At 35.8% G+C, this 13,146-nt stretch overlaps 1 protein-coding gene across 1 annotated transcript in view; it reads right to left on the reverse strand.

The window, feature by feature from the left end:
• The window catches only part of LOC150076268 (acylamino-acid-releasing enzyme-like), a 428,243-nt gene that overhangs the window by 141,290 nt on the left and 273,807 nt on the right, over positions 1 to 13,146 (reverse strand). Inside the window, exon 16 of the mRNA XM_090387301.1 lies at positions 6,478 to 6,558. Coding sequence (XP_090243427.1) covers positions 6,478 to 6,558 — 81 coding nt within the window. The remainder of the gene's footprint in view (positions 1 to 6,477; positions 6,559 to 13,146) is intronic.

Below are 13,146 nucleotides of genomic sequence, written 5' to 3' on the forward strand. Positions count from 1 at the left end.
ATTAAAGGAGGCGGCAAAGCAACTAAGCAAACCCTTAGCCATAATTATGAGAGCGTCCTTGGACTCAGGGGAGGTTCCCACGGACTGGAGATGTGCAAATGTATCCCCAATTCACAAAGGGGGATCGAAGGGTGACACGAGTAATTTCAGACCAGTTAGTTTAACTTCTGTTCCCGGTAAAATAATGGAGTCACTGGTTAAAACTGCATTGCAGGATCATCTAGACAAGACTGCAGCAATAATTCAGACACAGCATGGGTTTGTTAAGGGAAAGTCTTGTCTGACAAATTTGATAGGATATTATGATGTGGTTACAAAGGAACTGGATGCAAAAAATAATTTTGATATCATATATTTGGATTTCAGGAAAGCTTTTGACACTGTTGCGCATGGAAGACTATTCTACAAATTGGAGCAGAATGGTAATAAGGGTAAGTTGCTACAATGGATAAAAGGATGGTTAAATGGGAGAAGACAGAGGGTTGTAATCAATGGGTGCTGCTCTTCTTGGACTAATGTTATTAGTGGAGTCCCACAGGGTTCGGTGTTAGGTCCACTGCTGTTTTGTATATTTATCAATGATATTGGTGAAGGTATATCAGGCTTAATGTCGAAGTTTGCAGATGATACAAAGGTTGGAAGGGTTGTTAATGACAGTAATGGCAGTGTGCTACTGCAACAGAATCTAGATAATTTGGGCAGATGGGCTAAGAAGTGGCAACTGAAGTTTAACCTTCACAAATGCAAAGTACTGCATATGGGTAGAAGTAACCCCAGAGAAACGTACCAACTGTGTGGTACTACACTTAAGGTGGTAGAAAATGAAAAAGATCTGGGAGTAATTGTGCAGTCAGATATGAAGTTTTCTGAGCAATGCAGACAGGCTGCCAGGACAGGTCATGGGGTTTTATTAATGATATATAGGAATTTTGCTAGCAGGGAAAAGGAGGTGACTGTCTCTCTATATAAGGCAATGTTCAGGCCATGCCTTGAGTACTGCGTACAGGTCTAGAGGCCTCATTTTAGGAAGGATGTAGATTTGCTTGAGTGTGTACAGAGAAGGGCAACAAGACTGGTCAGGGGAATGAAGGGATCCTCTTACCAAGAGAGGCTTAAGTTCTGCAAATTGCAGTGGCTGGAGACTAGGCATCTGTGCGGTGATCTGATTGAGGAGTATAAGGCCTTGAATGGGTTGAGCATGCTGAATTGTGATGGGATCCTTCCACTTGTTCAGATTACGAACCTAAGGGAACATAAATTCAAATTAAGAAAAGACAGATGTAGAATAGATGTGCGGAAATTTGCCTTTAACCAGCGGGTGGTTAATTGCTGAAACAAACTTCCATCTGTCGTTGTGAAAGTTGATAGGTTAAATAAATTTAAGGAGGAACTGGACAGGCATTTGGAGGTAATGGTGCGATTTTTTTTTTTTTTTTTTTGGCTGATGCTGCATAAGCTCATACACTTGCTTTCTTGCATCACATGCCACTACTACTACTACTAATATCATGCAATACGATGACTTTTATGATTTTACTTTTCTCACCAAACAACTTAAAGGCACTGTTCCTTGGAGAAAGGTCTGCTGCCTTGAATTACAAAAAAGGACAGGATGGGCATGTTACAATGTTTTACAAAACAAACTACAAAGATGAATTTATAACAGTAAACCTAAAAAGACCTAAAGGAAGACCCAACGATGAGCAACTTAACCCTCCCAAAGCCTATAATGAGGAAACTTCGTATATATCTCAAATGCATATATACTTAAAGATTAAAGATTTAATGAAAATGTGCTAAGATTTGACAATACCGAAGGACTATCACAAATTCTATTTAAGTTTAAAAGCATCAGTAGAAATAAGGGATAATTTACCAGCATCGGATTTAAGTGAAGAATCTGAATATGAAGAAGATATTGAAAATTAATTTATACCAACTTGTATGTTATTGTAATTAAACATGTGATATTAATAAATTTTTTATTTATTTATATGTTACTCTAACTTTGTTTTATTCAGTCTTCGTATAGCACGATCAGTCAGTCTTCGTATAGCACGATAGTTGTGTTCCTAGAAACCCTCATGCAATGCAAAATCATGCAATATAAACAACACACCCTATGGGAAAAATAGGGTTAGGTGCCGACCACCCAAGCTTGAACACACATCTGTAACCAAAACATTACCAAACACAAATAAATAATTGTAATAAAATACTTACGTATTTTATTACAACTATTACGTAAGAAAATATTGCCAATGCTTTTGCTTCTATCGAATGCAAACTTGTTCTTTGTTTGATTTTCTATCCAATGAAAGTTGACAGCCGTTCCATCTCTTCCAATTCTTTGTGTCTTGATCTAATGGATTTTTGGCATTAACAAAGGTACAGTCAGTCCTCGTATAGCACAACAGTTGTGTTCCTAGAAACCCTCGTGCAATGTAAAATCGTGCAATATAAACAACAGGCCCTATGGGAAAAATAGGGTTAGGTGCCGACCACCCAAGATTGAACACATATTTGTAACCAAAACATTACCAAACACAATAAATAATCATAAAAAAATACGTAAGTATTTTATTACAATTATTTATTATTATATGTAATACGCAAGCATTTTAATTACTTAAGTATTTTAAGTAATACGTAAGTATTTTATTACGACTATTACTTAATAAAATATTGCTAATGCTTTTGCTTCTATTGTAAGCAAACTTGTTTTTTGTTTGATTTTCTATCCAAACAGATGACAGCCATTCCATCTCTTCCAATTCTTTGTGTCTTAATCTAATGGATTTTAATTACACTTTGAGTTGTTCCTGCTATGAAAATTGTTTTTATTTTCTCTGCATTCTTTGTAATTCTCGGCGTTGCCTCATTTAGGTCTGTAGCATGTGCAATATCACATGGTCTTTCATTTCGCTCAAAGCGTTTCACAATTTCATATTTTTTTTCTCTATCGACAGAAGCGGACTGGCCATAAGCCTTACCGGGGAAACTCCGGTGAGCCGGAGGCCAGTGTGATTTTGGCCATAAACCATAGTATGAGGCCACTATAAATTTTCCTGGGTAAGAATTTTTGACCCAGTCCGCCTCTGTTTATCGATATTGCTTTTCTTTTTCTCTGTGAATATGCAGTGTCTTCACCAGGATGCTTCCTTTTCACACCTTTTAAGTATTTTACTCATTTCTAGGGAATAAAGCACAATTACAAAATGAGGAGGCACGCTTGATACACATAAACAAAGCTGTGCGCGTGTGCTAGTGGAATCTCTTTTAAACTGGTAGTAAACTCGATCTAATTAACACCTCATATTTTACTAAAGCACATTTCTAGGGGTTACTACCATAAAACAATAAAAACAATTTCCAGTTGCGTTTCTGCTAGTGGAATCTCTTTTAAACTGGTAGTAAACTCGATCTAATTGCATTTGCGATTATACCGATAGCTGGAATTGTGTTGGTTTTTACATTATTATGGTGAAATGTGTTTCCCCTTCACTGATATAAAAAACAAATACATTTTCAGAATCTTCCCTTCATTCCTATCGTGTTGCGTTCAGTTTGGGTGATTCCGTGTTCGACTGCCATTTCTTGTAAACACAAGGCAAATCGTGCATAAGCGAATTTGGTTCATGTTATATAAGATATCGTTCCCCTATTTATAAATCGTGTATGATCGAATTCGTGTAGTGTAAACACGTGTTATTCGAGGACTGACTGTACATGCAAGGTAGCAAGCTTATATAACATCAGCCAAAAAAAACCACACCAGGTTGTTCCTACTATGAAAGTTGTTTTCATTTTCTCTGCATTATTTCTATTTCTCAGAATTGCCTCATTTAGGCCTGTACCACGTGCAATATCACATGTTCGTTCATTTCGCTCAAAGCGTTTCACAATTTCATATTTTTTTCTCTATCTACAGAGGCAGACTGGCCCTAACAGGCCAGTCCGCCTCTGTTATGTCCAGGCCCCATATGGCTAATATTGTGCAGCAGTGATCACTGCCATAGATGCTGATGTTCTGCCATATCCTCCCTTATTCACCTGACTTATCCCGTATGATTTCTTTCTGTTTCCATGTCTGAAGAAAGCTTTGAAAGGCTAGCGTCTCACTTATGACAATGATGCTCGCAGAGCTACAATGGTAGCACTTCGCAGTCTTTTGAAAAATGGCTTGCAAGAAACATTTAATGTGTGGGTTGTGATGTGGGTACAATGGTGGTGTGTGAAGTTCAAGGGAGAGTATTTCGAGAAGGAAAAATCCACAAAAGATTTAGATGATGACAATTAAGATAAGATCTTGCACCAGTCCACGAATTAAATGATTACCCCTCATATTCAGTAATTTACTTCTTATAGAATTCATCGCTTCTTGGTAAACTAATATATATAGCTCACTGTGGATATGTTACTGTTAATTACTGGAGATTAAGCAAATATGCAAAGGATACATTACATATTACAGTTTTTCCATTAATTTCTTTGGAGCTAGCTGAGAATAATTTTAGGGTGAAATCAGTGAAAAAATTATATATTATGGAATACATCAAAATTATAAATTAAATTTAGCATAGTTGCTAAATTTAATTTATAATAGTTCCTAGCTCTTAGCTATATAGTTCCTAGCTATAAAAGTTCATATAGTTTTGAAGATTACATATAGTTTACACATATCTTGTAGTTTGAAGATAAAGTACTTATAAATGTTGTTTTATAAGTACTTTCCAAAGGTGCTGTTTTTAATCCATACTGATAATTTAAGATTGCCCATTATGTAGGTGCTTTAAAAGTACTTTCATGGTTTTGGCATTGTGATGTTTCAAATTTTGTCAGATTCATAAAGAATTGAAAAGATGAAAAAAAAAAAAAAAAATTTTTTTTAACACATTTTTGTTGGTCCGAAATGAATATAGTCAGTCCTCGTATAATGTGTTTATACTACACAAATTCGATGTTTATACTACACACTTCACCATAAGAACGTAAAAACCCACACAATTCCAGCTATCATATTATCGCAAATGCAATTAGATCGAGTTTACTACCAGATTATAATTGATTCCACTAGCAGAAACACAACTGGAAACTGTTTTTATTGTTTTATGGTAGTAACCCCCAGAAATGTGCTTTAGTAAAATATGAGCTAGTGAGGTGTTAATAGTGTGTCTCTACCTTTACGGTGTTGTTTATTCAGTTGCTACACTTGCGCAGCTTTGTTTATGTGTATCAAGCATGCCTCCTCATTTTATAATTGTGCTTTAGTCCCTAAAAATGAGTAAAATTCTTAAAAGGTGTGAAAAGGAAGCGTCCTTGTGAAGACACTACAGACTCAGAGAGAAAGAGAAAAAGAAAAGCAATATCGATAGACAGAGGCGGACTGGGTAAAAAATTCTTACCCGGGAAAATCTGTAGCAGCCTCATACTAGCGTTTATGGCCAAAATCACACCAGCCTCCATAGTCTTCTGGCCTCCGGCCCACCAGGATTTCTCCGGTAAGGCTCAGAGTATGCTTCCTTATGCATAGTTATTCCACAGGCACAAAATGTGTAACAAGAATACCTTTTATGTCAAAAAACACAAGAACCATTTGTTTGTCAGTGGAATGAGAAGTTTGAAATTTCTTAGGTCTTGGTTAATCAGACTGCTCCCACTCACTAGACTGTTGTTGTTTTGTCTCTGGATCATAGTGAAAAATCCAAGTTTCATCACGTTACTATTCAATTTAAGAAGTTTTGACCCTGTGTTTCTAAATGATCAAGCATTTCTTTGTACAAGTCTACTCTTTGCTGTTTTTATTTTGGAGTCAAAATGCCTGGAATCCAGCAGGCACAAATGTGCGACATTTTCAGGAGATTTTTCAAAATATTGTGAGCTCTAATTATTGTATGAAATGGACATTCTAACAGCTAATTCACAAAGTGTAATTTGCCTGTTGTCATCCAACATTTCCTGGGCTTTTGCGATTCGCTCAGGAGTTGTCAATGAGGAAGTCTGACCAGGTCTTGGGTCATCTACAATAGACTCACGGGCTTCGCTGAATCACTTGAGCCATTTAAATATGGCCATCCTACTAAGACACTCAAATACCATATGCTTCATTCATCTCTCTGTTTCTGATGCATTTAAGACCTGCCTGACACAATAGCAAATCACATATTGCTATTCAATTCTGACATAATACTTTCTTAAAAATTATTGTTGAAACTGCTCAGTATTGAAAATTGATACTGAGCAGACACTGTGGTACGCACACACAGTCTGCTCAGTAGTGATCAGAGAGAGTGCCTCTAGCGGCAGTTATGGAAAGTTCATGCTGTAATCATAAAATCTTTCCCAGTCTGTGAATTAAATGATCCCCCCCCTCATATTTTAAACAGTTCATTTAAATTTCATATAAGTAACATCATGTAAATATAAAAGTCATTTTTTGAAGTGTACTAATCTAATTAGAGTAAATATTTAACTTACCCATAATTAATGCAAAGCCTAATTTTGCAAATAAAAATCCATATAATTGGAAGCATCCAGTGAATGCTGAATGAGGACCACCTAAAAAAAAAGAAAGGAAAATGAAACCTCTTTTAATATGTAGGAATTAATCAGGTTTTTGTAGTTAAAAACATAATCTAAACTAAAGATACGAGTCCATTTCTAGCAAAATAAAATTTAGCCTGGGTTCAGTGTATGATGAAGGAAATGCCCTACTGGATATCATGAAGAAAGGCAGGTAGTTAGCCACTAGGTTTAAAGAAATACAGTAGGAATCAAGAGGTTGATTAAAAAAAGAAGATAAAAATTTACCTGTATTTATGTTCGTTTCAATTTGCATTATAGCTCAGTTATGAAATATTTCTTTCAGCAGTAAGTACATCAAGATTTTCAGAGCTTATTTCAGGGCATTATTTTTTGGTATACACAGGCAATGAGAAAAAATATGGAGCAGCAAAATATTTTATCAATTCAATATTATATTTACATACCCATTTTTTGTAGTATAATTATGGACTCATACAATGCATAATCATTTTTATAGTATGTATGCATAATTATACTACTATCGTTACTGAAAAAATACAAGAATTAAAAAATGCTACTAGAGTTATGGAAAAAATACAAAAATTACAAATATACCTCTACAGTTACTGAAAAAAATCAGCAAAAAGTTCTAAACTGCCTTTTGTTTTGAGTGGAGCTTACACAGCAGCAGCAGCAGCAGGCACAAAAATACACCCACTTAAAATGTTTCATTAGTATCTTCCAGTTCATGCAAAATTATGTCACCTCAAGACATTATTTCATCATCCTGTAATATCAGCATGCTATTACATTGTGCTGAATCTTCTCATTTACAGATTGAGTAAAGGATGCACATTTCTGCATCATCCCATGCATAAAGGCATTCACCTGTTAACATGTGCTGCCAGTTTCTGTTCAGTATTGATATGTCATATAAGCAGTTAATTCTAAGAAAGGAGTGTTATTATTGATAAGGAGAGCCTTTTCTAATCAATACATTTCCAAAATGGTTGGCTGTAATCAGTGGTTTCTGTGTCACAAATATTTAAAAAAAAAGAAAAACTTTACTTTAATTATAAAAAAAAAAAAAAAAAAAAAAGTGTCAAAATAAAATCTGGAACCAAGCTGAAGCAGATTAGCACTCTAGCATGGGAAAAACTTCCATCTAAGTTTCCGATTAAAACTTCAGAAGTGGTCAGAAAACATGTTCAGCACATATGAAGCCATTACTGAGCAAATCCGTAAGAAAAAAGCTCCTGAACCAAGATAAAGGACATACTAATTGGACAGCTGAGCAGTGGGAACCTGTAATCTTTTCTAATGATACCAAATTTAACCTGTATGGATCAGAGGGAAATTATTATGCTTGGCACAGACCGATTTAATCTTATCAAAATGACCATTGACAATGAAGCTTCCACTGAGAAAAATGGTCCGGGGATGTACAATAAACAAGAAGAAGGAAAAATAGACTTCATAAATTGAACTGTTATTAGTGACTACTGAAAAAAAAATTTAAAGGAACCTCTCTGCCTGTTATCAAGGACCACATTCAGGAAATACAAAAACTGTATTTCCCAGCACGACTCTGCTCATTTCCACATAAGATAAAACATACGTACAACACAGGCTTCACTGGGTCTATGCTGAACAGAGTAGTTCCCATTTATCCATGAGGCAAAAGCTGGTAACATGAATCTGGAAATCATTTTGCACTGTTTCCAATGTCAATATTCAATCTGTAAAAGACATGTAGTGTTTTATCTCTAGGTGAAGAAGAATTTTGTCAGAGACTCATATCCAGTGCTTATTGTTTCAGGAAATAACCCCGATTTAAATGTAGAAAAATTGCAACATGTTATGGGAAAGTTAAGTGCTTCAAAGGATTTATCAATCCTTTGAAAGATTGATAAGTTTCTCTATGATTGAAATCAATAATAGAGAACCTTTCTGCTTTCAGTGAAGATCAAGCACCAAATCCTCAGTACTAAGGCTTAAGTTATATTCAACTTAGAGACAAATACTGTCATCCACAGTTTTTTTTTTTTTTTTTCGGTAGTTATTGGCGCATCGGCTTCTGTGGTCATAGTGCACCTCCCAAGGTTTTTTACAGTACTTTGATCCAAGCCCGAGGCGGGATTCGAACCCGCGACCTTTGGGTTCCCAGGCAGGCGCTTTACCCACCTGGCTAGCCCAGTCGGCGTCATCCACAGTTCTCCCCAAATTGTTAACATCTTTTTAAATTGTATGCCATAATCAAAATAGGTGAATCCACAATATATTTAAAAATTTAAGACACTGGCAGATAGTCTCTATTAGCAAACATATTTACCTCCAGGGACTCACATCTGGTGGGTATGGGCACCCAGGGTCCTGAGCTGGATATCATCATTCTTCTCTTTCTTGGTGATTCCCTTCTCTCTCTCTCTCTCTCTCTCTCTCTCTCTCTCTCTCTCTCAGGGGTAACTCAGAAATTTTTTTTTATTTTTTGGCTGGTGCAGGAAAAGCCTCAGGGTTCCTTGCACCACATGGCTAATTATAATAATAATATGCCAAACTGGTATATGTTTGCTAATAGTGCAATTTGTCTTAATGAACATCCAAGCAATGTATGGAACACAGTTACACCAATAAAGTGAAGGCAAGAGAGCAGAAAGAGCAATGTCAGAAAAAATACAAGCATGTATGTGGAAAATTATGTTACATCATGTATTTAAGATAGAGAGGTCATTGTTAGTAAACTAATACTCTATGGTACAGTCCCTCCCATTAATATTAGCACTATCCCACAGGGTGTTATGTCCAGTGACATCCCCTAATAATAAAATTGAGGAAGGCAACTGCATTATAAGGTTATTAAGGTCTGTCTTGTTGGGGATAATCAGTCTCAGGTGGCAAAAAAATAGAGCAGGCTGCTAATAGAAACCCAACTATAAGTGTGATTGCTATTGCATCTGTGATGGTCATGAACAGCAAAGGGTGAAATGGAGTCTGGTTGCTCACAGGGGTAGCAACTTTTCCATGAGCAGGACCATCCTCAATTCTTAATAATGATGGTAAAGTTTATGCAAGGTGGAATCATCATTTGCCTTCAGATATATTACATACAAGCAAAAGCAAACTGGTTCATGTTTTGTAGAAATTTAGCTATTATTTGAGCTTGCTGCATCTATTGGTTAGCTTCAAAAGTGCTGATGGTTTAGTTTTCTTAGTCTCGAATTTATCTTTTTTCCTCAGCAAAATGTTCCAAAACTGACTCATATCTGGTACCTCCTTTACCTCAACATCCGTTTATTTCTTATGTTTCAGGGTGTACTTCAGTTTTTTTTTTGCAGTTTTCCTTTACCAATGGGTTTTGGTAGAGTGGGCTGTGTAAGAGGTACAGATATAGGAGTGGCAGCTGATTTGGCTTTCTGTGCAGGTTCTTGTAAGCTTAATAAGTAGTTTATGGTGGAAGCAAATCGCTCTTTAGGTGGAATAGTCATTTCAGTTTGTATTCCGATGGAACATCTCCCTGCCACCTTCTGAACATATGTTCAGAACCTATAAATAGCAAGGTTTGTTGCTATCTATAGGTTTCACTGCTTTTCTTGCTTCCTAGTATGATATGTTCAGCTCTGACTCTAGTCATATCTCTTTTTCCTCTTTCCACTGCTAGCATACTTGAGAGTATACAGGGTGCTTTCCTTAGTAATTAATAGATATGAGTTTTGGAGTTGAACATTTCATGGTCCTTTACACCACAACATGCACACACAAGGGCACTATGATAGGCTATTAACAAGAGCCTATATTTTTGGCACTTAAAGAACTTTAATGGGTTAGGTACACGTGGCATTACTGGGTAATGCAAGTACCCAGCTGTAATAAAATTAGGAAACATTAGTGAATTAAAAATAAGGATGAGGTTCCTATAATTCGAATTCTAATAACATTAACTTGAAGGAGTTGCTCCAAATACTTATATCAGTTATGTTTCTATTAGAATGTCACCAGAACACAGCCAATTTAGGAAAATCTATTAATCTTTTTAGGCCCTTCTGAATAAAGAAGAGAGACAATTTTCCCATGGGTTTTTCACTGGTGGAATGGAACATCAAAGAGCATGGCACAGGTCCTGACATTTCTTGTTACAATTACAATGGAGTACCAGAAGAAGGGTTCAGATTATCAGGTTTCATAGAGATTATTATTTTTTTTTCCAGTGCCCAGACTCTCCACCATGGAATGCCCACTATCTGGCAAGAAATGAATGAGCTTGAGAATGGGATACCAGGACTACCAAGGCACCATATGTGCACTTCCACTAGTCTGAATAATATCCCTTGAACCATGCAAGTAGGGACATGGCTTTGGCATGGTTAACTCTCACAAGTGAACCCACTAGGCAACTAACCTAACCTGATCTGATCTTGGAAAAGCCATTCCAGAGACTACCTGTCTTATCAAAGCAGGGATAAAAAGTGATATGTTGAAGCTGGACCTCCCAAACAATAGATCCCTCTTTCTGAGTTTCCAAAGAGAAACTCAGAAAGAGGGATCTGTGCATAGCAAACACATTAGACCCCTATGGTGTTAGCCTGGAACCTAGACTGTGAGCAATGGATCCAGTGATGCTAACCTGGTGGACTAGCAGTATCACTAACAAGTTCCATCACCACAAATACACTGAGGGAGTATGTTCCTACAATTACTTTAATTATAAATTACTATAGATACCATAGTAATTTAATTATAAATTACTATGGTACCTATTTATAACCATATAACAGTCAACAGTCAAAAAAAAGGCTTTTGAAAAAGAACAGACTGCTTTCATATAAATAATAAGATAAGTAGACTTTTACTTTTCTAAAGTAGGGATGACACAACACGTAAAGTACAAACCACACAAGGTATATTATGTAATATCCTCACTTTATTATTATATCAGAAAAAAATATAAATTATAGGGGTAAGTCAAAAGTACCTTCACAACTTTAAAATCTGTAATGAACACATATACAGATTAAGTCAGGGTTTATCATGCTCATTTGTTAGGAAGCTACAGTGTAAACAGAAGTACAAAACACTAACTTTGGATCTGATTGTGTTCCAAAACCATTTCAGATTTTTTTGCTTCTCCACACTCTCATATATGTGTTCACTTTGCTTAGGATGTGGAATATGCACTTGTCACTAAACATATAACATAAATATCCACATAGGATGGTACAAGCCATAATAGCTGATACTAACTGCAAATTGTATGGTTTCAGATGAAACCACTTACACAACACTTACATAACACTCTCCACACTTGTAGAAAAACCAAGTTATGCTGGCTTGATATACGGATTCTTGTTGAATTAAGGTAATAAGAGCTATTAGATGCTCAATATCTCCTACATTTTATTTACTTATTACATAATTAAACAGGGATTACCTTGATTTCTTTTATAGGGAAGCTTCTATCCAATTCTCCAGATCCAACACATAAAATGATTAAAAGGATATTAACTTCATCTTGATGTGTTCCATACTGGTAGAGTGAACGCAAATTAATAGTCCAGGATCAATGTTGAGACCCCAATCCAACCCAAAAACCACCACACAGCCATTGGCATCTGAAAACATTGTGTCTAATACTAAAATGGTTTAAAATTATGTGATGGCATATTTTCCTCCTGAAGTTGGACGAAACTTTTCATTGATACGTGGTTACAGGTTGGAATGAAACTAAAAGACGCGTCGGTGTGTCTGGTTTAAAAAGAATATCTTAATTGTTATCGTGCATGCGCTCATAGGTCCAATCATCGGATATTAGGAATGGTCTACAAATGTTAATGGAATTTTTGCATAATTTAATTTGTAGTGTTTCTGCGATGAGCAGCTTGCTGTAATTATGTTGAACATTAACAAATTTGGCCTCATTAAAAAGGAATGAATGAACCTCATTTACTGCGTGAAATGCTAATTCAGATGCATAGGTCGTGACCCTTGAACTGAAGCTTCGTGTTGTTTAATACAAAATTCTAGAACCCCCCCTCGTGGAGCCTACATAGGTCGAATCGCAGTCTTTGCAGGGAATGCAATAAACTTAAGTCATGTATCTGTTGCACAGAAGAATTTGCTGACCATTGTTTTAATAAAGTACGCAATTTGTTAATAGGTTTGGCTATTATCCTCATGTCAGTACCTTTACACAAGTCGTTCAGTCTGTTAAACCAATGTTCTACATACGCCACTGTAATAAAATGTTTTATGTTTGTATTTGTTTTCTGGTAGTTATTTCTTATTTTTTCTTGAGCAAGCAATTTAATTTTGTTGATAGAGGTAATAGGATAACCTCTGGTAAGAAATCTTTTTAATTCATTTAATTCTACCTGAAGTCCACTCTGTGTGGTGGAATATTTAAACACATTTAAGAACTGGTTTAACATGACTGATTTCTTGTAGGTATACGGGTAGTAACTTTTAGAATGTAACAGCATACTCTTGTTTGTATATTTTCTATAAATATTAAAATTTATTATGTTCCCTTCTCTCTGTAATGTAAAATTAAGAAAGTTTATCCATCTTGAATCATCCTTTTCTGTTTCTAGGGTAAAATTTAATCTGGTATGGATGTTGTTAAATACT

This window comes from Mastigoproctus giganteus, chromosome 13 (genome assembly GCF_048544385.1).
Source record: "Mastigoproctus giganteus isolate SK-2022 chromosome 13, ASM4854438v1, whole genome shotgun sequence".
In the NCBI taxonomy this organism is placed as follows: domain Eukaryota; kingdom Metazoa; phylum Arthropoda; class Arachnida; order Uropygi; family Thelyphonidae; genus Mastigoproctus; species Mastigoproctus giganteus.